At 35.7% G+C, this 23,149-nt stretch overlaps 1 protein-coding gene across 1 annotated transcript in view; it reads right to left on the bottom strand.

The window, feature by feature from the left end:
- Positions 1 to 726: 726 nt before the first annotated feature.
- Positions 727 to 23,149, bottom strand: part of Sec63 (translocation protein Sec63) — a 63,786-nt gene continuing 41,363 nt past the window's right edge. The window contains exons 9-15 of the mRNA XM_083138315.1: positions 22,964 to 23,142; positions 21,677 to 21,867; positions 18,227 to 18,379; positions 13,660 to 13,782; positions 8,500 to 8,625; positions 7,103 to 7,306; positions 727 to 4,018 (exon numbers count right to left, since the gene is read on the bottom strand). Of these exons, the coding sequence (XP_082994441.1) occupies positions 3,878 to 4,018; positions 7,103 to 7,306; positions 8,500 to 8,625; positions 13,660 to 13,782; positions 18,227 to 18,379; positions 21,677 to 21,867; positions 22,964 to 23,142 (1,117 nt within the window). The 3' untranslated portion in view covers positions 727 to 3,877. The remainder of the gene's footprint in view (positions 4,019 to 7,102; positions 7,307 to 8,499; positions 8,626 to 13,659; positions 13,783 to 18,226; positions 18,380 to 21,676; positions 21,868 to 22,963; positions 23,143 to 23,149) is intronic.

Here is a 23,149-nt window from a genome sequence, read left to right as displayed (position 1 = left end):
AACGTCATCAAGAAAATGTGGGGTGCTTTGGAATTTTCTGTCAAGAGGAGTGTTACACGTCCGCGGTCACTAGCAGAATTGATGGACGAGTGGACTAAAATCACTGCAGATGTTATCCGGCCCCATGTTGACAGCATGCCCCATAAGATCCAAGCTGCGATCATGGCACATGGTGATGTAACCAAGTTTTAAGTTCAATAAAACATGATTTTGAAATATTTTGTCCGGAGTGTTTAATTATCTAGATGACAAGTCAGTTTTCTCATTTCTTTCTGTTCACAATATTAAAGCAATTAATCAGGTAAATTACCACTGAACCTCCTTTCAACTCATAACAATGAGTAGACACACAGTTAAGCAATCCTTTCTCAGATGTCTCTTTTATATCCAAAACCAATTTATATTGGGAAACAAAGAACAAAATTTACCAGAATAATATTATGATAGGGGTGTAAGGGGTGACCTATCCATGCAGTACACCCAACTGTCAACCTCCCTTCCACGTAGTAAACCGTGGACTGCATTTTGCAGACTAGCGAGGCTCTGGCACCTGGACCTGCAGCCAGTAGAATGTGTTGCGTTGTCCGTATGTGTTTGTGATTGTCCTTTCATCTATCTCATCACCATTCACAAATAGACAAAAATGGTAGAAAAGTGATGTAAAATAACAAAATTCAATCAATCAATAATACAGTAGATTCCATTAGGTTGATCATGAAACACAAATTAAAAATTTTTCTTTACTAATCATATGTTCTGTATACAATGCAGTTTCAATTTTTTGCTTACATAAATACATTCCATATACTACATAATAAAATATATGCAACATTATATAATAATAAAATAACAAATACTTCACACCTTGTGTTGTCATTTTATTAGCAAACTCTCAAAGGACTATCAACATGTACTTGATAATTCAGTTACTCAAATTTTCGAACCCCACCCTGTCATAAGTAGAAAGAATAAGACAAATATTAAAAGATGTCAAGTATACTCACTAATGAACAGTTAATGCCTGGTGCCATCAAATTTGTTGGTAATTATTGAACACTTACATGCCTTATTTATATTTCTGGTACATGTCTTGTTTCATAAACAATATTTTAACTGTATAGAACATCTGTCATTAACTGATCAAAATAAGATATATAAAATAAGATATATGTATAACCTTTAATGAATTAATGAGAATTACTGGATACAACTGAAATATAGAATTCTGTACAAAAAAACCTAACCTGCGTCAAGAATATAATTAAAACACATGTTGGTGTTCATATATTTGTTTTATTACAATGATAATTTCATTGTTATCAGTTTGATTTTAATGAAGAAAACTATAGAATGCCAGATATTTATTAACTCCATAGCAAAATAACTGTCATAATGATTTTATTCAAAACTGTTTCCTTTAAATAAATAAATAAATTTAAGGGTATTTTGAAGCAAAATGCTGGTAGATTGTTACTGTAACGCTGTAGTGTTTATTACTATATCTCTGATAAATTTGATTTGTTCTAAATAGTGAAATCTGCAGGATGGCATAGGTTTAGCTTTTCATCTCCTTTCCCTCCTCTTCTAAAGGGTGTCCCAGCAAAAGTGACGGATTTAATATGCTTAATATAATACTTTTTTAAAGAAGAATGACAAATATGTTTACATCATTACAACGGGAAAATGTTCAGATTTAAGAATGCCAAGTTTGATTTACGCAACATGTCTTGCGGTTGGGTTGGTAACACTGTTCTTATAAGTTCCTTTATCGATGATTGTTGCAGATTAGTTGAAATGGATCGTTCCACAATGGAATTATGAGTTTTGATAGCGAAAACTCATTCCAAGAATGGCGAGTGTTATGCAGATACTGTTAGGAAGCTTCGTGCAATCCTTGGAAGTGAAAGTGTACCTAGTGAGAGTACAGTTCGTAAGTTGACCAAGAAATTTGAAGAAACAGGTTCGACAGCAGACATAAAAACCCCACGCTCTAGATCTAGCCTGGGGACATATGCCAGATGTCTTCTTTCATTCTTAAATCGGAACGTTTACGCATTATAATGATGTAAAAAAATTTGCCAATTTGTAAACATACAGTATTTTTGTAAGCATATTAAATCAGTAGCTTTTATTGGAACACCCTATAAATGAGCATATGTGGAGTCTGAATATTTGGAAATGCAGTTTATCAGTTAAGTGTCAGTAAACCTGTGAGAGTTTTCTAATATTATGTAATAACTTAGCAACCAACATGTACAGGAAAAAAAGAAGCTGAGACAATACTGATACCAATGTGTTAGTTTTGGCTCATACCAGAGGTTACAACGTAAAGGCTAACAACACTGTCAACATGATTTTTTTCACGAGAAAACTAAATGGGGGGGGGGGGGGGTTTGCAGTAATTTTTTACCCTGAATTCAAATATGTAATTAGAATTTTTCCATCAGGCACAGTTTTTCTGTGACAGTTACTTTTTGAGATCGAATTGTAGTGTTCTTTATGGCCTGCCATCTGATGCTTTAATCCGTATTTAACTTATATGTAGTGTTTCTTTTCAAGATGTATAAGTGTTGTGTAAATGCTGAAATCAGAAAGTCAAGTCTGATTAACTTTACGCATGTTCTGACATGTTCAGTAGTAGAGAAGGAAGAGGAAGTGGAGAGTGGAGAATTCGCCGCCGACCAAGCAGATAACATCGCCTAGCAGTGGCGCTGAGAGTTAAAAATATGTTTACCTCCATTGCACATCAAACCGGGAATCATTAAAAATTTTCTGAAAGCAATGGATAAAAACTCTACTATATTTATGCACTTGAAATCTAAATTTTCCAATGTCAGTGATGCGAACCTGAAAATAAGATCACTAATGGCTAACGAACATTTTTTAGAAACTGTTAAATCCACTGGAAAAGCAGTCTCGTAGTCGTTCAAATATGTTGCATTTTTTTTGGAAATCGTAAAGCAGAAATCTTTCGTGATATAGTGAATGTACCTGTGAATTCATACAAAGCTATTGGATGCAACAGGTCTTCAAACTTTCACTTCTTAGACTCCGTCCCAGAAAATCTTCGGGCTGTTAGCGATGAGCAAGGTGTAGGAAAGGTGTGTGGCTAGTTATGTATAATTACATTAACACTTAAAAAAAGTCAGCGTGCTAAATATCCAAATTTTGGTATTCTTGAATCACAGGAGATTGTTATTGGTATCAGTATTGGGGCAAGTGATGTTACCCTGTAAAAAGGGTGAACAGTAGCTATTTAATGAAGGGGGAGGGGAAAAAAGAACTAATTCTTTGTAATAGGAGGGAGGGATACTTGAATACTAATTAATCTGAACATTGCAAATTAGTCACATACATTAATTTTTAAATGCAGATATATGAAAATATTAACTCATTCTATCTTGCCTAAACTTAAGAAGATAAAAAAATATGTCAACTGCATAATGTGCAAAAAGAATCCTCAAATACAAAAATGCTCATCTAACCCAAAGTGCACTTGAAAAAAATACTAAACTCTCACACCACACTTACTTCTACATGCTCGTTCTTCTGACGCCCATCATTACACGCTACAAGATCACAAAATATTGCTGCACAATAAACACTAACACCAACCATCACCCATTCTTTTCTCTTATTGCACTTGCACACATCTGTTCAGACTGGTAGACATAGTTATCAATTTCAACTGTAAATATTCCCCCCTCCCCCATAGTTTCATGTTTCAGTGGAATATTCTGTCCTTTCCTTGCTGATGGGTAAATTTGGAGATTGTTCCCTCCCATAGAGAAGAGAGATTGCTCCCTTCCATAGAGTACAGAGATTGTTCCCTCCCTTAGAGTACAGAGATTGCGCCAGACACAGCTTAAGGAGAGATTCACTCCTGGTCGTCTTCCACATCCTCATCCGTGGTGAATTCAGACAAATCACTACCAGCCCCTTCCTGCTCCTCCTCTTCCTCCAGCATGTCCCACTGCGGATGCTCAGCCGGAACCTCTGGTGCTTCTTTTACATCCAACTGCGGGAAAGTACATGGTATCAGTGTGGTCACATATTTATTATGGATAAAAGATCAAGATTTCGATACAAAAAATGGACACATTTCAGGACCAAAAGCGGTATATAAAATGGCATTTCAGTGTTAAAATTGTGAGTATAATCCAAAATTTGATTTTAAAAACTACACTTACTACACAAAATTATCATTTCCATTCTAATAGTACATTTTTATGTGGTTATCAGAGCACTAGGTTTCTTCCTGTGTAAAGGAATCCATTTTTGCTTCTCAAACATTTCAGCGGAATTAATAAATTTTCCTCAATTCCGTAACTTTCAGAATAATTCAGACACTATAAAGTAGGGATGGGACCAATTAATCGGTACTCTATCGGTATCGGCCGATATAAGCATATCGGTTTATCGGTAAAATTACCAATTATTTTACTGATCCGATATTGATACATATCTGATGATTTAGTGCAAAATTCTGCCATTTTGTTGTAATTTTTATGAATAATCTCCATGCCCTACTTTCTAAAAAGGTAAATGTCTAGATATGCAATTTCTTTTCCACTAGTCACCTTGAAACACACATTTATTAAGGTCAATGAACCTTTCAGGTTGTTCAAGGACCATTTCTAATTTTATATCGGATTGGTAGAATATCGGTTATCGGTAAATTTTATATTGGTACTTTATCGGTATCGGCCAAATTTTCATATCGGCCCATCCCTACTATAAAGTGTCACGAGAAGAGTAACTCTAAATTTCATGTTTAACCCCTTAAGTGTGGATGGCATATATATACATCATCCACAGTGTGCTGTTGCAGTGCGGAAGTCATATGTATTTGCTCAGACATTGAGAACAAAACATTATGCTAGCGTAGTAAATTCAAAAACAGTAGCAGAAGAGAAAGAAGATGAAAAAGAAGAAGAAGATAGAATATAAGATGTAAGAAAAGTTGTCTGCTCTTGTGTGGTGTAGTTCGTGCATAATTGAAAACCAAAATATGTCTCAAAAATGAAGTTTGTGTGATGCGGTCATTGAGTTGCACTTGTTTGAAAGACTTCCACACCAGGAAGATTTATTCTGCATGAACCTGAAGTACATACATGCTGACATGCTATGTATTATTGTATTATTATGTGATTGTATATGTGTATTATTTACATTTGTCATGGAATATGAATCAATTCTATAAAAAAATACAACACAAAACAAGAAGACACACACATCCTGGTGTCTTATTTCAGTTAATTTTGGGCAATGGAATTAAAAAACAACAAGTACATTTTACAGTAGCGACTTGTTCAGAAAATTTCACATTTAAGGGGTTAATACCTTGAGTAGTATCTTTCTTTGAAAAAATGCCTCCTGGGTGGACTAAGAGACCTAAATCCTTGGGTAGACTAGAGAAAACAAAGAGTTTGTTTTGCATTTTGCAGTTCGTTCTGCATCATTTCATGTCAAAACATGGTAGGAAACTGCACCTCACGTCTTTTACAGTAAAACGGAAGCAGATTGTATATCTATAAACAAGCTTGCCATGGTAAAGATTAAAATTAAGGATGGACCAAAATGAACTATTTGTTGATACCAATAAAATACTGACACAAAATTTATCAACACTGATCTGATATTATATTCTGTGGCCTCCTTGATTAACATATGCAACCCATGCCCAGATTCAGAGTGACTTCAGCACCACTCTGCACATGCAAAGCAGCATACAATGGGGGAAAATTTGCTTGGAGAAACTTATAGATATTTGCAATGTGTTAAATAATATAACTAATCATCTGACAAAACTTGGCTTCAAAGTTAAGTTGGCCTCAGGCCACCATGTATATAAATCCAGACTTGATGCAACTACGTGACTGCAATAGACTTTGGTTTAAAAAATGTAAATATGTTCATAAAAATATATATCAAATTGGCAGAATTCTTGCAGTAAATTCAAGGCTGTTTATAGAAACTGCGAGAACAGACTGAAGCCTTTCATCATAAATATTTACCAAAGTTTGTTACAGATTCTCAACACAGTCTGGCAGCAGCTATAACTACTAACAGCATTAAATGCAGGTAGGAATCACTAGTATTGGATCATTCTTGTATTTCCGATTTTTTTATAAGTACTGAAACAGACATATTTGGTATGGCAAAATGATTAAGAAATAAGAAGTTCCAATTTCGCCTCCCCCTTTTCTCACATACTGATTCTGGAACATATATTGTATTGTTTACTGTACACAATATTCCAACTTCTCAAACAACCTGATATGGACTGATGCTGAATATTCTGAAGAAAATAGTGTAATTTTTATTTTATAACATATAATGCTAAAAATTAGGGATGGGACATTAGTTGGTACTCTATCAGTATCGGCTGATATAGGCATACTGGTGTATCAGTAATCCAATATATCCATAAATATCTTACAATTTAGAACAATATTGTGTAATTTTGTTATAATTTTTGTTGATATAAACATATAATCTCCATTCTGCACCCTTTTTTTAAAAGTAAATGCATAACTATACAGCTTCTTTTGCACTGCAAAAGCTTGGTTCATCTGGTAACTTACATTTATTAATGAGGTCAATTAACTTTTTGGAATTTTATTCAGGATTGGGAAATAAAATATGTGGTTGTATAATAAATACACATAAACAAGTTATTTTTTTCGAGAGACTTACTTTCATTTCAAATCTGTAGCATATGTATTGGCCAAAATTTCATATTGGTTCATCCCTACTATAAATGAACTTTGATAGTTTCAATATTATGTAGGATAGGTTTACAACTAAATATGAAGTAAACCTAAGCAAATCAAATCAGAAAATCTGCATTACTATTTACTCTATCTATTTTGTGTTTCAGTGAGGAAAAAGGCTTATTCAATTGTATAAAAACTAAACAGGCTTTTTTGATTCCTTCAACATTAACCCTACAATCTTTATCACTCTAACTTGTTTTGTTTCTTCACAATTGTGTGAAGAAATCTCATTTAGTTTTCCAATAGTGTGTACATGGTTTGAATGGATATGACAACATTGTCTATGAACTAATCATATAAGCCATAATTATAGTGTATCTTACCTTGATGTCGTGGGTCTGGTCAAAGCCGATATAGGAATCTGATCGCAAGCACACTGTGAACGTGTAGACACCCGGCCACCGTGGAGCTGTGAACTTCAGCTGCACCTCCTCCTGCTCGACAAGGGCTGTCACGTGGTAGGGTGCAGTGAGGAGAGTGTGACTCTTCCTGTCACTCAGGTACACCCACCAGTACTCTTGCTTGTCCTTGGAGAAAGTACACCTTACATTATAATTGTTTATTTTTTACTTACATATTAAAATACTGTATTGTAATACCGTAAGACTAAAAACTACAGATAATCTTACTACTTATTATAAATATTATAAAGCTCACTGCATAATATTATAAAGAGCACATTTTTCTTATTACAAGTGATGTTCTCATTTGTATCATCAGAACTCTTGTAGTTGAAAGAATGCTGAATGAGATTAGATTACATGAAGATTTGGCCCACACAGGAGATGTACTACATAGAATTTTCAGCAAAAAATGCAGGCTTGAACAAGGCTCACTCTGATTCTTTGCTAAAAATTCTATGTAGTAGATCTCGTTTGTATGCCAAATCTTATTTACATCGTTACGCTGAGAGGAACCAGGCAATGTCGACGTCTACAGTGTGTCAAAGGCAACAGATCTCATTGCGGTAGGACGATTCCACACAGGTAAAACAGCGATAGCAAAAAATCAGGTGAACCAGGCCAGCTTGGTAGCTCAGTGGTAGAGCAATGGCATGGTAAGCCAGAGACCTGAGTTCGAGTCCTGGTCAAGCCTGCATTTTTCGCTAAAAATTCCACGTAGTAGATTAGATTAGTTTTTAATTAGATATGTATTTTTTTTAAATGATCTCATTTTCATTCCACTTAAAATTTCTACACACAAACTCATCATATGTCGGTCTTTAACACACTGTTAATAGCGAAATAAAATTGGCATTTTTTCTTACATCAAGTTAAAGGAAATTAAAATAGCTTTAAAGTGAGTCTCTTCTACTAGACATTATAGCTTTATGGATAATTTGTGATTGGGAATGGGCTAACCATTTGTGACTTCTGCAATTTTTCAAAATTAATATATTTTTTTTGAAAAAAAGCAACCTCGAATATTGTACGAGTCTGAACTTTTTTGTACTAAATAATTAATTGTAATGTACCAAAAATGACAAGAATTGGAAATGAAATCATCAGAATTAACAGAGTTGAAGGTTCAAAATGAATTTTTAGTTTCTTGATACCTAAATTGCAGTATGAAATTCTACAACATAGACAATTGGCATACAATATCAGTTGGGATATTAGGAACCATCTTGCATTCATTATTCTACCACATTACATTTTGAGAGAATAGGTACTCTGTCAAAAGGCATGCTTTTACATAAGTAATGTATGTAAACACCTACCTCTGGGAAAAATGGGCAGTGAACACTGTGAGACATTTTACTCCGTCCCTCCAGAACTTTTTCTCTTTTTGATATTCCTGTCTGGAACTTCTCCCACTCTGTGTCTTCATCATCTGCAGACAAGTTCTGAAAGTGAAGATAGTTTTAGTGGTGGTGTTATTAATAATAATAAAGACTAGTACAACATCACAGATTTTGCCTCTCTTGTGGTCTTAATTACCTACACGCATAAAAAATAATAAACATTAGTAATAAATGATATATTACAGTCAGTGGTATGCGGTGATCCTTATCCTTGGGAAAGCAGTCCCAGAAAAATGAAGACAGTTAAAAATCCTTAACATCTTTCTTCTTTCTTTAATTGGTGGCTATTTGAAGGTGAAAGGCAGCCTTTCTCTTCGTTTTCAAACTAATTAGTAATTCCTTGATAAAAATTTTCTTTGCTTTCAAAAATTGCAAATGTTCTTTTTCAATCGATCACCTTCATGCATAATATGTTATTCTTCTGTTAAAAATCATAGTTTTGTGTTTACTGTGCTCCAATGCTTTTAATTATGATTCTAAAAAATGCATCGCTAATCTGCCTCTATACTGGTAAAGGCATTATATGGAACAAAAAAACCCTGTACGTAGAAAACTATTTAACCATACAGTTTGCAACATTATAGTAGATACAGCAGAAGACCTCGCTGATATACTGCAACTGCATTTCAGCCCCTGCTGATTGGCGAGTAAAGGTATCGTGCATAGAAACTGGCATGTTATTGGATGGTTCAAGGTCACCTAGTCCTACTTCCATCTCCTGCTTCCCTTTGCCCAGGGTGTTGGGCAAAATACACAGATGTTTTGTCAAATTGTCACAAGATGGTGCTAACAGTTTACATCTCCAAAACAAATTGACTGCAACTGGAAAGACTATAAATTCATTCTTTTGAGATGGTAGAAAAATTTCAAGAAAATAAAAATTGAGGTAAACTGCAGAAACATTTGATCTTGGATATGTGGCAAATTATAATGAAACAACTCTAATGTTGAACTGTAGCTTTCCTGGCGACTAGGTTCGAACGACCTGTTCGAACTCTAATGTTGTCATGAATTCTGAACTAAATATTCATAAGGAAAGGCAAATAAAAACAGCATATGGAAAATAATTTCTCCTGCCATAGGTGATGGGTGATCTAGAGGCACATATTTTTAGTAAATAAAAAAGCCAAATTTCGGTACAAAAACAGAGTCGATTTCGGGTTCAAAAGCGGTAAATAATATAACATATTGGTGTTATAGCGGTGAATAATCACATCAAAAGTGCTATATAAAATGACATTTTGGTTTTAAAATTGTGAATATAATTCAAAATTTGATTCAAAAACTGCACTTATTATACAAGGTAAACTTATCCCTTCTAATAGAACATGTATGTAGTTACCAGAGTATTTAGTTTATTTCTGTGTAAATGGGTCAATTTTTGCTTCTCAAATATTTACAGCAGAATTAAGGAAATTTTCCGTGAATTGCATAACTTCAGAAAGTGTCGCGTCGGTATATAAACAGTAAATTTCGTGTTTAAGAGTCTATTTCGCATTTTGCAGTTCATTTCGCATCATTTCGTGACAAAACAGGGTACAATAATGCACCTCACACCTTTCAGAAACATGAAAAATTAACATTATAGCATGTTATTACATTTTTCGTGTTTTCGTCAAAAACGAAATTTGCATGCCTCTAGTGATACCTCAATGAACCAATACTCATACTGATATGTGAACACTGTAACAATTTACAGTACTTGTAGTTCTACATTTTTATAAATGTTAATGTTAGTATTCCATTGAAACTTTACAATATTAATCTACCACAGTTTTATTTAAAATCATTTCTAATTTCACATTAGACAATGAGAATAATATAATAAGATAAAGGTAAAAAAAATGATAATGTTATGGAAACAAGGTTCCACACATTCTCAATGTCTGCCCAACTGGAGATGTAGTGATCAGCATCATGCTCCAGCCATATAGAAGCATTTGCAAGTAAACGGGAGTCCTCCAAATGGAAATACAAAAAGCACCCACTCCTCCCCTCCCCAGCTGTTCTAATATAGGAGCATGAGACTCCAGCAAACATCCGTTCTAATATAGGAGCATGAGACTCCAGTAAACATCCCCCCAAAGCACATGACACTTGGAGCAATGACTGCAACAACAACATCGTTGATTGTTATAGTCTGAAAACATACGTGATAGCCTGACAACAATAACCCAGCTCAGTTTGTGAACTGTTTAAAGCAGCAGTGAAGGACAAAATAAAAAATGAAACAGATTACAACAGGGTAGTAGAGGTTTTGACTTTGAATTTGAATTTAAAATTTTGGGTGCGTCAGCACTTAGGCTATTTTGCACACGTCACATTATACAGAGGCCAGCCCCTTATCATTACAAATGACAACTCTAACGTTGCATAACTTAAAATCTTCTGACTTCTGTTAAAAGCTGAGGCTGTAAATGGGCACTCAGCACACACAAGGACAAAAAACAGGACAACACACACAAAATTATACTGGCCATAGTGCCAGTCACCAGAGTCTCGTTAGTCTACAGTCCAGGGTGTACTACATGGAAGTGAGGTTGACTTTAGGGCCCCTATGTGGAAGGTACCCCTTACACCCCGGTAGTAGAGGTGATTGGCTCTTTTACCCCCCTCTCTCCTATTTCCTCTACTCCCCCCTCCTCCTCAGGATAAGCAAATATTCCCCTACCTTACGCTTTATGATTTTCCTACACAAAACAACTCACTGACACTCTAAACCATCCACAATGAAAATTATATTAATTTTGTCTCAAGTGCACTCTCTCCTATGCACCATTTTTCTTCTTCTAACTGGAGTGCAAAGATTACTAAAACAAAAGATTATAAATGCAAATTTAGCATTACTTACCTTATTTACACGTGTACATAGTGCGTGTGTGTATAATGTGCACCCTTGTTTTGATGGGGATAAGCTACAAACAATTATATCTCGCATATAATGTAATTCAGGTTCCAGAAATGGCTTTTTTAGCAGTAGGTTGTAAAACTGGTACTATGCCGATGAAGAGTGAATGAATCATACCTACTCAATGAGTCACCTGTTGAAATGTGGACCAAGAGGAGATCATTATCTTGTGTATACAATGAGTCACCAACCCATGCCAACCTCCTCCCTCCAGTTTGCATTCCAAAGCTTCTTTATTTTGAAGTAGAAGAGACAAGTTTAAAATTACATTGTGGATTTGCAGTGCTCAGGAAGTTATTTTCTATTATTTCACAAGCAGATATGCATCTACAAGAATGGTACCGTTTTCTTGGTGCCTCAAAATACTCCAATACAAAAATAAAAAATCATGGGAAACTGGCATTTCACTCTTATAGTTTTTCTTCTTTCTTTTCTTAATAATTATTACTAAAGATATCCAACCTGGTAATTTGTATCTGTATCTGTGGATAGATATACGTGTGTTATATGCAGTGAGATAGTGAAAACATGCATGGTTTCATGTTGCTTGTCCGAATTATTCCATGCCTAATACACACTACAGTTTTGGGGGGCAAATATTTTGGAAAATAATGCAAATTATACATGAGTAAATACAGTATTTTTCTGTTCTGTGGGTAATTTACAATGCAGTTTATTGAATACAGTTGTTTCCTTGATATTGACAGTTTCGATTTTATACTATTATATTATACTATATACAGTATATACTATATACTATTTGATATTACTTTATATCTTGTATATTATGTTATCATGAATGAATCATATGAAATATGATTTTAAGCAATGAATATTTTGTTATTGACGGAAACACGAAACTTAAAATAACATGTTGAAATGTTCATTTTCCATGTTTCTGAAGGAATGAGGTACACTTTTCAACAATATTTTGTCAAGAAATGACGTGACATGAACTGCAGATGGCAAAATAAACTCTTGAACATGAAATTTAGTTTATTTACTGACATAACAGTTTCTTTATTTACTGACACAACAGTTTCTTTATTTACTGACACAACAGTTTCTTTATTTACTGACACAACAGTTTCTTTATTTACTGACAACAGTTTCTTTATTTACTGACGCAACAGTTTCTGAAGTCTGAATTATCCTGTGAGTTATGCATTGTTACAGAAAACTGATTAATTCAGGTGTAAAACTTTCAGAAGCAAAATTGAACTCCTTTACACATGAATGAACTTAATACTCTGATACCTGCATAAATGTACCATTACAAAAGCAATGGATTTTGCATAAGATGCATGGTTTGTCAAATCAAATTTAGAATATGTTCAACATTTTAACATCAAAATCTGATTTTATATACTGCTATTGATACCAAAATGTGCTGTTTTTTCACCAAAATCTTGATTATCTATTCACCAAAAATGCATGGCCCTAGCAATAAGTATGGACATGATGCGACTTTTACAGAATGGTTGTATTGCAAACAAAACAAGTAAGAATATCTCTTCCTTTTTCTAACTTTTTCCAACCTTTATGTCTTTGCTCATTCAGTACTATATTTGCCTTGGCACCTGGGGTGACAGCCCCCTTGCCCCTACTTCCCCTAGCCATCTGTAGAAAGATACAAACATTTACAACTACTTTGAACTAGGGCTGGGCCGATGTTGATGTATCGATATCTGCCAATGACCATGGTAACGGTGTCAGAAAGTATCGGTTGGATTTTATTTACTGATACTGGCCGATATTTTTCCAGCATGAGATTATTCGTGGGGTACGCAAAAATGGCACATGACACTTTTGCAGTCTAATTGTCCTGGAAGATATACACAATTTGAGGTTTCAATTGATTTTGTACAAAATATTACGTGAAAACTGTATTTTGTCATTACATAGCAGGCATTTTTATACCCTTGATGTAATTTTTCAATATGTTCAAGCAAAACTCTTGTAAATTGATGTTTATAATTGGAGTGAAATTCTCACTCACTCATATTAATCAATATTTTGAAGAACTTTTAACTGTTACAATTTTCAAGCATCAGTATAGATATAGATGGGAATTGGTTCAGCCCTACTTTGAACAACTTGAAGCTGCCACAATGTTCAGGTGTACAGGTATTACTACTGCCCTAATAAATACAGAACATTCCGCTTACTTTCTTGTCTCCTTCGGCATACTGGTCTTCTGGTTCATCATCTGATCTATCAGATCTATCTGCATCCTCATCCGATACATCACTTTCATCAACTATATCCACCTTCTTAACTCTATGGACCTGCTGCAAAAGAGGTGAAGAAAAGATTACAAGTCATACAGTCATCAAGTGTTCATTAATATTCATTCCACAAGGAAAAAATCTGAAGAGTTATTGGAATCCTTTGTACACATGAATTTGGTATTTTGGAAAACAATATGGGAAGACTATGTGTCGCCCCAGACGACAACCACTTTTTCAAGCGCAAACTGTTGCATCTGTCTGTGATGTATTGATCTGTGTTGAAATCTTTCCTTCCTTAAAAGATGTTGGATTTCTTTCTTAAAAGAAACATTATTGTTAATATCACATATGTAAAGGATTTTTTAACTAAATTCTTTAACCCTAGAACACTACCGTACGTAAAATTTATGTATGCTCCGCACTCAATTCCCTCCCTTACCTCCCTCGTCGCACTCACCTACCCCTCCGCCTATGGTATTCCTCGGGCATTCTGTCAGGCACGTGGCAGCACTGTGGTAAGGAGGGTGAAAGCAGTGAACGTCTTTAGTTTGTGCGTTATGTGGGACTCTGTACGTCAATAATACGTAGCGATAGTAACAGAAGAAAAATCTTGCACGTAATTTTGACGTGCATGTAGTAATAACGCCATTTGTATTCACGTAAGATTTGCGTGAATTTTTCTATAATATGATCAATATCGCAGCGATCAATGGATACATTATTCACACTCACAACTCCTACAACAATCAGGGCAACTCAGAAAAGAGACCATTCTCACGAATTCAGTTCATGCTTCACCTCCATGAGATCTTGATCAAGATCTGGCAGGAGCAAAGGCTAATAAATCCGGGAGTGTCACAGGAGTTAAGAAAGTTAATTTTGAAGGTACTGGGGAAGGAAGAGACAAGTACAGTAGCAGCCACGTCACAAGGGAACTGAAAGTATTGCAGTTTCTGCAACTACAAGAAAAGGAGGATGACAACTACGTACTGCTTCTGTGGGAAGCCAATTTGTGGAACACTACCGTACGTAAAATTTACGTATGCTTTGCGCTCAAATCCCTCCCCTCTAACTCCCGCCTCGTACCCACTCAGCCCTCTGCCTAGCAGTGCCTCAAGTTGTCTGTCAGACATAAGGCAGCACTGTGGTAAGGAGAGTGCAAGCGCTGATCGTCTTGATTTGGTTTGTTATGTTGTGCACTGTACGTCAATTTTACGTAGCTGTGTAAAACGAGAAATATCTTTCACATAATTTTGACATTTGTAAATTCGATTTGGATACTTAGATTTTGAAAACGAAAGTTTAGAAGCATACACTATTTTCTTGTAAGAATTTAAAATTACATTTGTTCCTTATTTACAGCGTTATTAACATTATTATTGTTTGCTTTACATTGTTCGAACTTTTTGCCTTCATTCTTAATGTAAGAACGGGCTTGTCAAGCAAGATCTTCTCTTGAAATATTCTATGTTTAATAAAACCATGTTTATACATTTTAAAATGAAGAATAAAATTCCAATATAAGGAAAAATAAACAAAATAATGTTCACAATGAATAGAAATTTGTTTTCATGATGTAGAGGTTGTTTTAAAAATAGATTCCTTCATGTACGTAAAATTTACGTAGCGGTAGTTACACTGTAATATTGGAACACGGTAGTGTTCTAGGGTTAAATTCTTACTGAAAAACAATTTAATTGGTTTTGGTATTTTGTTAAATTAAAAGAAAATTGTAAAAACTTTGTAAAAGTAATGTAACTACGACTGTATAAACAACTATGAAATTGCCTTGGGGTCATTCCATGCCATTTCAACGAGGTCATGACACCCACCAACTCAGATTTCGATTAAATTTGGTATACACCTTTCCTTTATGGTTGAAAGAAACCCCCTAAATTATTTTCACTCTATCTCAAACGGTTTTCATTTTACAGCACTTTGAAATGTCATCAAATCAGTGTTGTCTGTCACTCTTGAGACCCTCAACACAAGATACCCTTGCTTACATTTTATTTCTTTTCTCCTTAACCAATCATCAGATCTCTTTGAAATTTTACACAAACTTCAATAAAATAAGGAGGATTTCAGAAAAAAATACATCAGCACTCAAAAAAGTTTACAAATGCCTATAAAAACACAAATAATGGATTTGTAGCCTAATTTTTGTGGTGGGAAAACTAGGTTACGAAAACCTGAATTTTCATCATGTGGGTATCATGGAACCAACAACTTTTGATGTTGAAAATCATTGCAAAGAGTTGCTCTTTCTCTATAAAAAAATATTTTTTTTTTAGTTTTTTTTATTCCTTCTTACGAAAATTTTACGTTTTTTGGAAATTGCCTAATATTTCAGGGTCAATCCGTTCCAAATGGTTAAGCACTGTTCGCTCTACCATTTTTAAAATTTTTCATTTGTTTGTCATTGTAACCCCTGTACAATGGTAATTCAAAACAGGCATTATTTTTCTAAAACTAGACTTAGTTTGAAAATGGCGGCCATTTTTGTTTCATGACTTGCACCATTTTTGGCCTATGCAGACAGTTGCGATAATTATGATAACTCAGCTAAGAAAAATTATACAAATCTGGGGTAAAAGACATTGTTTTCAGGCTACATTTTATGTTCCGTATCTTTTTTCACCACATCTAATGCAAATGGCTGAAATTTATGGTCAAAACGACTGTCAAGTTTGAAGGGAAATCAATGTATAGGATATTTTTTTATAGAGGAAATATGTACATCTAAAGTTTCAGCAGAAAATATTTGACACGCAGCTGTACACTCCTTTTCTTTGATAATAGCTACTAACTGGCTTACTATGCCATTCGTATGTTGCTATTAATTAATACGTACAATAATTGTAATTGCATGATACAGAGCATTCCGTATCATTCTTTTTTTAGTTTTTTTTATTCCTTCTTACGAAAATTTTACGTTTTTTGGAAATTGCCTAATATTTCAGGGTCAATCCGTTCCAAATGGTTAAGCACTGTTCGCTCTACCATTTTTAAAATTTTTCATTTGTTTGTCATTGTAACCCCTGTACAATGGTAATTCAAAACATGCATTATTTTTCTAAAACTAGACTTAGTTTGAAAATGGCGGCCATTTTTGTTTCATGACTTGCACCATTTTTGGCCTATGCAGACAGTTGCGATAATTATGATAACTCAGCTAAGAAAAATTATACAAATCTGGGGTAAAAGACATTGTTTTCAGGCTACATTTTATGTTCCGTATCTTTTTTCACCACATCTAATGCAAATGGCTGAAATTTATGGTCAAAACGACTGTCAAGTTTGAAGGGAAATCAATGTATAGGATATTTTTTTATAGAGGAAATATGTACATCTAAAGTTTCAGCAGAAAATATTTGACACGCAGCTGTACACTCCTTTTCTTTGATAATAGCTACTAACTGGCTTACTATGCCATTCGTATGTTGCTATTAATTAATACGTACAATAATTGTAATTGCATGATACAGAGCATTCCGTGACATTCGCTACGAGACTTGGCAAGCGGCCCGGCGTCAGCAGTACACAGTTTTCATATTGTGTATTAACCTTGGCTACAGAAGGTGTTGAAAATGATGTCCCTCTGCTGCAACACATTCCTGGCATCTCCGAAGGAAATTGGCATTTACATGTGCAAGTTCGTCTACTGTAATTCTCCCGATTTCTCGTACAATACTGTCTTTGAACTCACGGATGGTGTGCAGATTGTCTTTGTATACTTTATTTTTTTAAATGTCCATATAAATAAAAATCGCAGGCTGACCCTGTTACTCTAAACTTTTTTACGAGGTTTAATATAGTGGTCCTATGTGGAACCGGAACACCAAGAAATTTCATTGCAAAACGTCGTCACACTTCTCGACAATTCCTCTTTCCGAAGTAACACCCGACAAGATAAATCCTTTGTTGTAATGTAAACTTTTGTGGTGCCATATTAAGCCACAATCTTCAACACACGGACACGACACAACACAACTTCCGAGGGAGGATTATACTGGCGTCAGTCTGCAATGTCAACAGAAAGGGAAAGAGAGCGAAGGCAGGGAGAGCGAAACAAACAGACTGTAGCGTGCGACTGTCGCAGACCCGTTCACCGGGAAAGACAAGCGCTGACGCCGGGCCGCTTGCCGGCGAGTCTCGTAGCGAATGTCATGGAATGCTCTTTAGTTCATTAAAAGTAAATAATAATAATTGTAATTAATAACGTAAATTTGTCTGTTTTTGCCAAACTTCCCCCTGTTGTAACTTTGTTATCATGTAATATCAATCTTGAAATTTTTATGCAGTAAATATCAAATTTTATTAGTTTCCCAACCAGATATTGGTTTGGTATCAGTTTTAAGTAAACTTTATGCACAGAAGGTTAATCGAGACTGAGCCTACAGTTTATTAAAGTGGGATCCGAACCAGAATGTTTTCTGCTGAAACTTTGGATGTAAAATAAATAGAATAGCAAATTAAAACATTCTCGCCAATGCAACCCTACCTTTTTCTCAGTTTTCTCTGTATTTTCTTCAGTTGCTTGTGGCTTCCCCTCAGTCTTCTTGGCAGGGGCAGGCTTTGGTGGTTGTTTCTTCCCTCCCTTCTTTCCCCCTTTCTTCCCCTTTTTCTGCTGCTTCTGCCACACAGGCTTCTTAACCTGCAATGCCAATTTCCATTACAGTACAACTATGTGTATTGAAATAAATAAAACAAGGTGTATGCAAAAATGAGGTAACAACAGATAAAAGGAACACGTGCCACAGTCAACTAACTCATATGGTGATACAATTATCACAACACAGCGTACTAGTGCAGATGGGTACCACATCATTAAGACAACTTTCAACTTAAATTAGCACATTTACTGTAACCGGTGTTGTTGCAGTTTGTCCGTTTATCAGTACAACTGCTAATAATTTTACTGACCAAATATTTTTACTGTATTTTACCTCCTTTCCTCAACTACAGTTTCAACAGTCCCCGTTCAAAATACAAGATAAAACAACACTGGATCAGAACACAGCAATATCAACGTCCAATCATCATAGCATACTCATATAACTTTATTGTATGTAAATAACCTGCAATTGAGTGCAGAATATTATTTTTTAAATGAATTTAAAATGTACATTGCTTACAACAGTGGTTCCTAGTGGTGCTGCAAAATGTTCCAATATTTTCACTGAAATGACAGTGATTGTTATGAATATGATTGCTACAACTATGTGCTATTTTAGTACTTTTTACATAAAAAATGTTTCTGAATTTGAAATATAGGTTTATTTTTTACAAGGTGTACAACTTTGCTTCCGCCGTTTTTCCCCCAAAATATGACGCTGGAATGAAAAACATTGTTTACCCAGGCATTATTCAAAGTATTGTCCATCGCTGGCCACTACTTTCTCCCATCTTTCGGGCAGCGTACGAATGCCGCGTCTAAAAAATTGTTCATCTTTGGAGGCGATCCACAGGTGATAATCAGAGGGAGCGATGTCTGGAGAATAAGGTGGGTGGGGTAGGATGTCCCATCTTAATGTTTCCAAGTACGTTTTCACCACTTTGGCAACGTGGGGTCATGCGTTGTCATGCTGAATCATACCCATGGCTTTCAGACGTTTTGAAATGGCTTGCTGTGTCACTCCCAATGATCGTCCCAATTCTTCTTGAGTTTGAGTTCTTGAGTCTTCACTCAGCAATGTCTCCAATTCTGCATCTTCGAAAACTTTCTGTCTTCCACCACTCTGTCACCATTCTTGAAGCGTTGAAACCACTCACGACAGGTTCTCTCACTTATAGTGTCCTCACCATACGTAGTGGAGAGCATTCGATGAGCCTCAGCCGCAGTTTTCTTCATATTGAAACAAAAAAGTAGAACCTCCCGCAAATGGCGAGAATTTGGCTCGTAAACTGACATTTTCAATCGCGAACAACTTCACGATGCACACACCACTCGACTAATGTTTGACAGAGGTCCAAGCTAACTGCGTGACATCTGCGATCTGCTTCTTTCGACCGCTACTTCCTGTTGTTGCCACCTGTCGGAAAACGGCGGAAGCAAAGTTGTACACCTTGTAACTTAAGGCAAGCAACCTAACCACGTTAACTGATCGCTGCAAGTGTTAGAAAGGCCTACATTCTGACTTGGGCACCGCGGAGAAATCTTGAAACACTAAGGGTGCCGTGAAACAAAAAGTTGGGTAATTCCTGGCTTAGAACATAGTTTTGTAAAGTAAATATGCAGTTTTTCTTTCTAAGGCAGTCACATCGTTACATACATCGAGAAAAGAGATGAATGAACCACACAAGTTTCCATGAAACAGTTGGAAATTTATATTTGAAATAGATTATCACTAACATTTTATACACGGGGTCTATTGCTTGGTGTGCTTGTTTTAAGACAACTTTACATTCAGATAGGCTAATTAAAATGATGCATCAGCACTGCACCTATTTGCATCCTCTCTTTATGTGGTGACATGGAAATCAGAGTTACTGTACATCAGCAAATTAAAAGAACACACATTTTGGAGAGTAACTCCTTATCAATAACAAATTACAACACACTGAAGTACTAACATTGCTACAACATTTATGAGAGTTAACCTCTTTATTAAGGACAAAGTAAACCACTCAACAACTAAAATGATTACATCGCTGGAAAAATCTACAGCTGTATAGTGTTACTCAGTGCATAAATGGACAAGAGACAGGACAACACATCTGTAGAGGATATACTGATGCTGCGGATTCTCCAAAACAAAGAATTTCTCTCATACCCGTTAACCATAGAAAGTGACATTGAAAAAGATGTGTCTCACAGTCGTTGTTTTCCCCTCAGCTAACTTTACATTCAACTTACTATGACGTAATTTTCCCCCTTTTTATCCAATCTCCGAAATAAAGGCATAAACATTGGTATCTGAATTCCATTTATTTCTCCAATGATGAAAGGTTCCTGAATTTTACTATTTGAAATCTTAAAATTTGTCGAATTACAGGTGCATCTCACTGACACACCCTGCCTATGATGTTTTTTGACTCTGAAACGTTATCTTTCTTTGCAGCTTTGTGGAAACTTGCAGATGGGACGTTGACAAACAAACATAACATTTCCGTTCCTTAGCAGACATTCTTGAGTGGTCAGTCGCTTTTGTCTCCCTCGAAACAGCAGGGGGTTCCTTTCCTAACCTAGAATACTTCGCAGGGTCCAAAAACGTAACAGATTCTCCCCTGCTGTGCTACAAGTCCCAGTAACGGTCATCAGTCCCTCGGACTGCAGAGGTGTGGTGCCTCTCAAAACAACGTTAATGATTTCCTGTTCTGTCTCATGCTGTTAATGGAAGAATCCGAGCCTTTTTTGTTGAACTGTAAATAAATGTATACAGCCCATTTCTGCGAGTTTCAGAAATCACCCTACAGCATTAATTCAGTAAGTTCTTGCCTGTGAATTGAGTCTTTGGTTCCAAGCGCTCTGGTGAGGAACGGGATGGGAACCCAGGACTACGAGCCAATTTAGTTGTTTATTTGTGTTCTTTTTTCCTACCAGAGGCGACCCGGCAAGGGTGGAGTGTTGCGGAACAATCTCTAGAGAATATACTGACTGCAAGTGCAGCTCCCGAGCCTGGATGACCTGCAAGAATGTAGTTTCGGTGGTGGAAGAGAGGTTAACTTATGAGAGCCTTCCCTGAAGGTCGCCCTCAATTTAAAATGGAACCTGAATCACTGTACAACGTACATCTACTGGAAATCGAGCCTGGGGCACCTTGATGTATTTACCCTATTGGTATCAACAAAATACTGATGATTCATCCTTAATCTCACATACTTTTTTTGAGTGTAATAACCAAAATTCATGCTTTCATTCCTGAAAAGTTAGCCTTCTGACATTCTTCACGGCATATAGAAAAGAAACTAAAAGTTCAGGAGAACTTCTGACTGGAATTGCAGTTCATACCTGGTTACTGGGTTCTTCCTTCTTTTCATCTTCTGATTTGTGCTCTTCTTCTTCTTCGTGTGTTTCGTGAATATGTTTGTCCTTGATGGTTTCATCACCAAAGAGAACTTCCATGTTCCTCCGTATGAGAGTGACGGTCACTGTGACAATGGCTCCTGCAGTATATTCAGTGGGAGCTTCATCATCAATCACTGGAATGAAAGACATTAAAGTTAGAGTGTCACCTTCTCTGACCTGTGCTACAAAAAATGCCTCCAATATTAACCCCATAACTTCTACATTTTACAAAATTATTCTGAAAGTGATTCTTCTCTGAAAAGAACCAAAGTTAACACCTCTAAGTAGTCAATGACAGAGAGACATTCGAAAAAGGAATAGAAGAAATAGGACAAAAGAAAAAGGAATAAGAGAATTGAAGAGAATGGCAAAGGAACGGGAGAGATGGAAGGAGTGGATAGAAGCAACCCCGACGCTATGAAGTAAAAGGGGAAAGAGGAAGAAGAAGAAGAAGTATTTTAAAATGAAATTTTCATATCATTCTGTGGTGCCATTTCCAAGTATGAAGTGTTAAATTGCACATGCTATTCAAGAAAATAAAGTTTATTCAACACTGCTAAAAATAAATGAAGAAAAATTAACTATCTAACATGTCTGTCTCATCAATAACTGGTTGAAGAAAGAAAAAAAGGATATATTTTCCATTTCCAAGTCTTGAAAAGTACAAACACACTTAATTCTCGCCTGGACTTATCCATCTTCTTGAATATATTTTTCAAATTTCCTGGCTTTTCCATTACTTTTGCACTTACAGGTTCATTGATTTCTTGGACTTTTACAGGATTTGCATTTCATGGAATCTATACGAGGGTCGCTACTTATTTTTACAAAGCATCCTTGATTTTTCCAGGTATTTTCAAATAATTTTCCAGACTATTATTTAGACCTTTTAACTTAACTCTATTTACAGCACATTTTTGGGGTGAAAATATGCAAGCAGTGGTTCCAGTCTAAAGAAAAAACAAACATATTTCCAGTTTTTTTCTATCTTTCCAACAAATTAATTACACAAGTATGTGAATAATCTCTATGCGTTGTATGTACACTCCTGTTCAGATAAAGTGGCATAAACTTCAACTGTCAAACCTAATAAAATGCACCACTTTATGTGAACAGAACTGTACAACAACCATATTTATTATTCCCTGACATTTTTCCAGGTTTCCCAGGCCACTAGAAGCCTTACAATTACTGCACAATGCTACGGTAGGTGCAATTACTGAAGCTTACCTTCTGATCGCACTTGGAAATCAATATAGGGCATTTTGGCAAGCACTTTCACAACATCCTCATACTGTTCTTCCGTAAAATATTTCAGCATTGACCGCCTCTCGTCGTTCTTTAGCTGGGCAAACTGCTGAACTGTTCTGATAGGTCTCTGAAACCAACAAAACAATTTATTCCACAACCTGAGTG

Source organism: Lepisma saccharinum, chromosome 16, assembly GCF_977018435.1.
Source record: "Lepisma saccharinum chromosome 16, izLepSacc3.1, whole genome shotgun sequence".
Classification (NCBI taxonomy): Eukaryota; Metazoa; Arthropoda; class Insecta; order Zygentoma; family Lepismatidae; genus Lepisma; species Lepisma saccharinum.
Note: the sequence above shows the minus strand (reverse complement) of the source record. Positions and strands in the feature narration are given on the sequence as shown.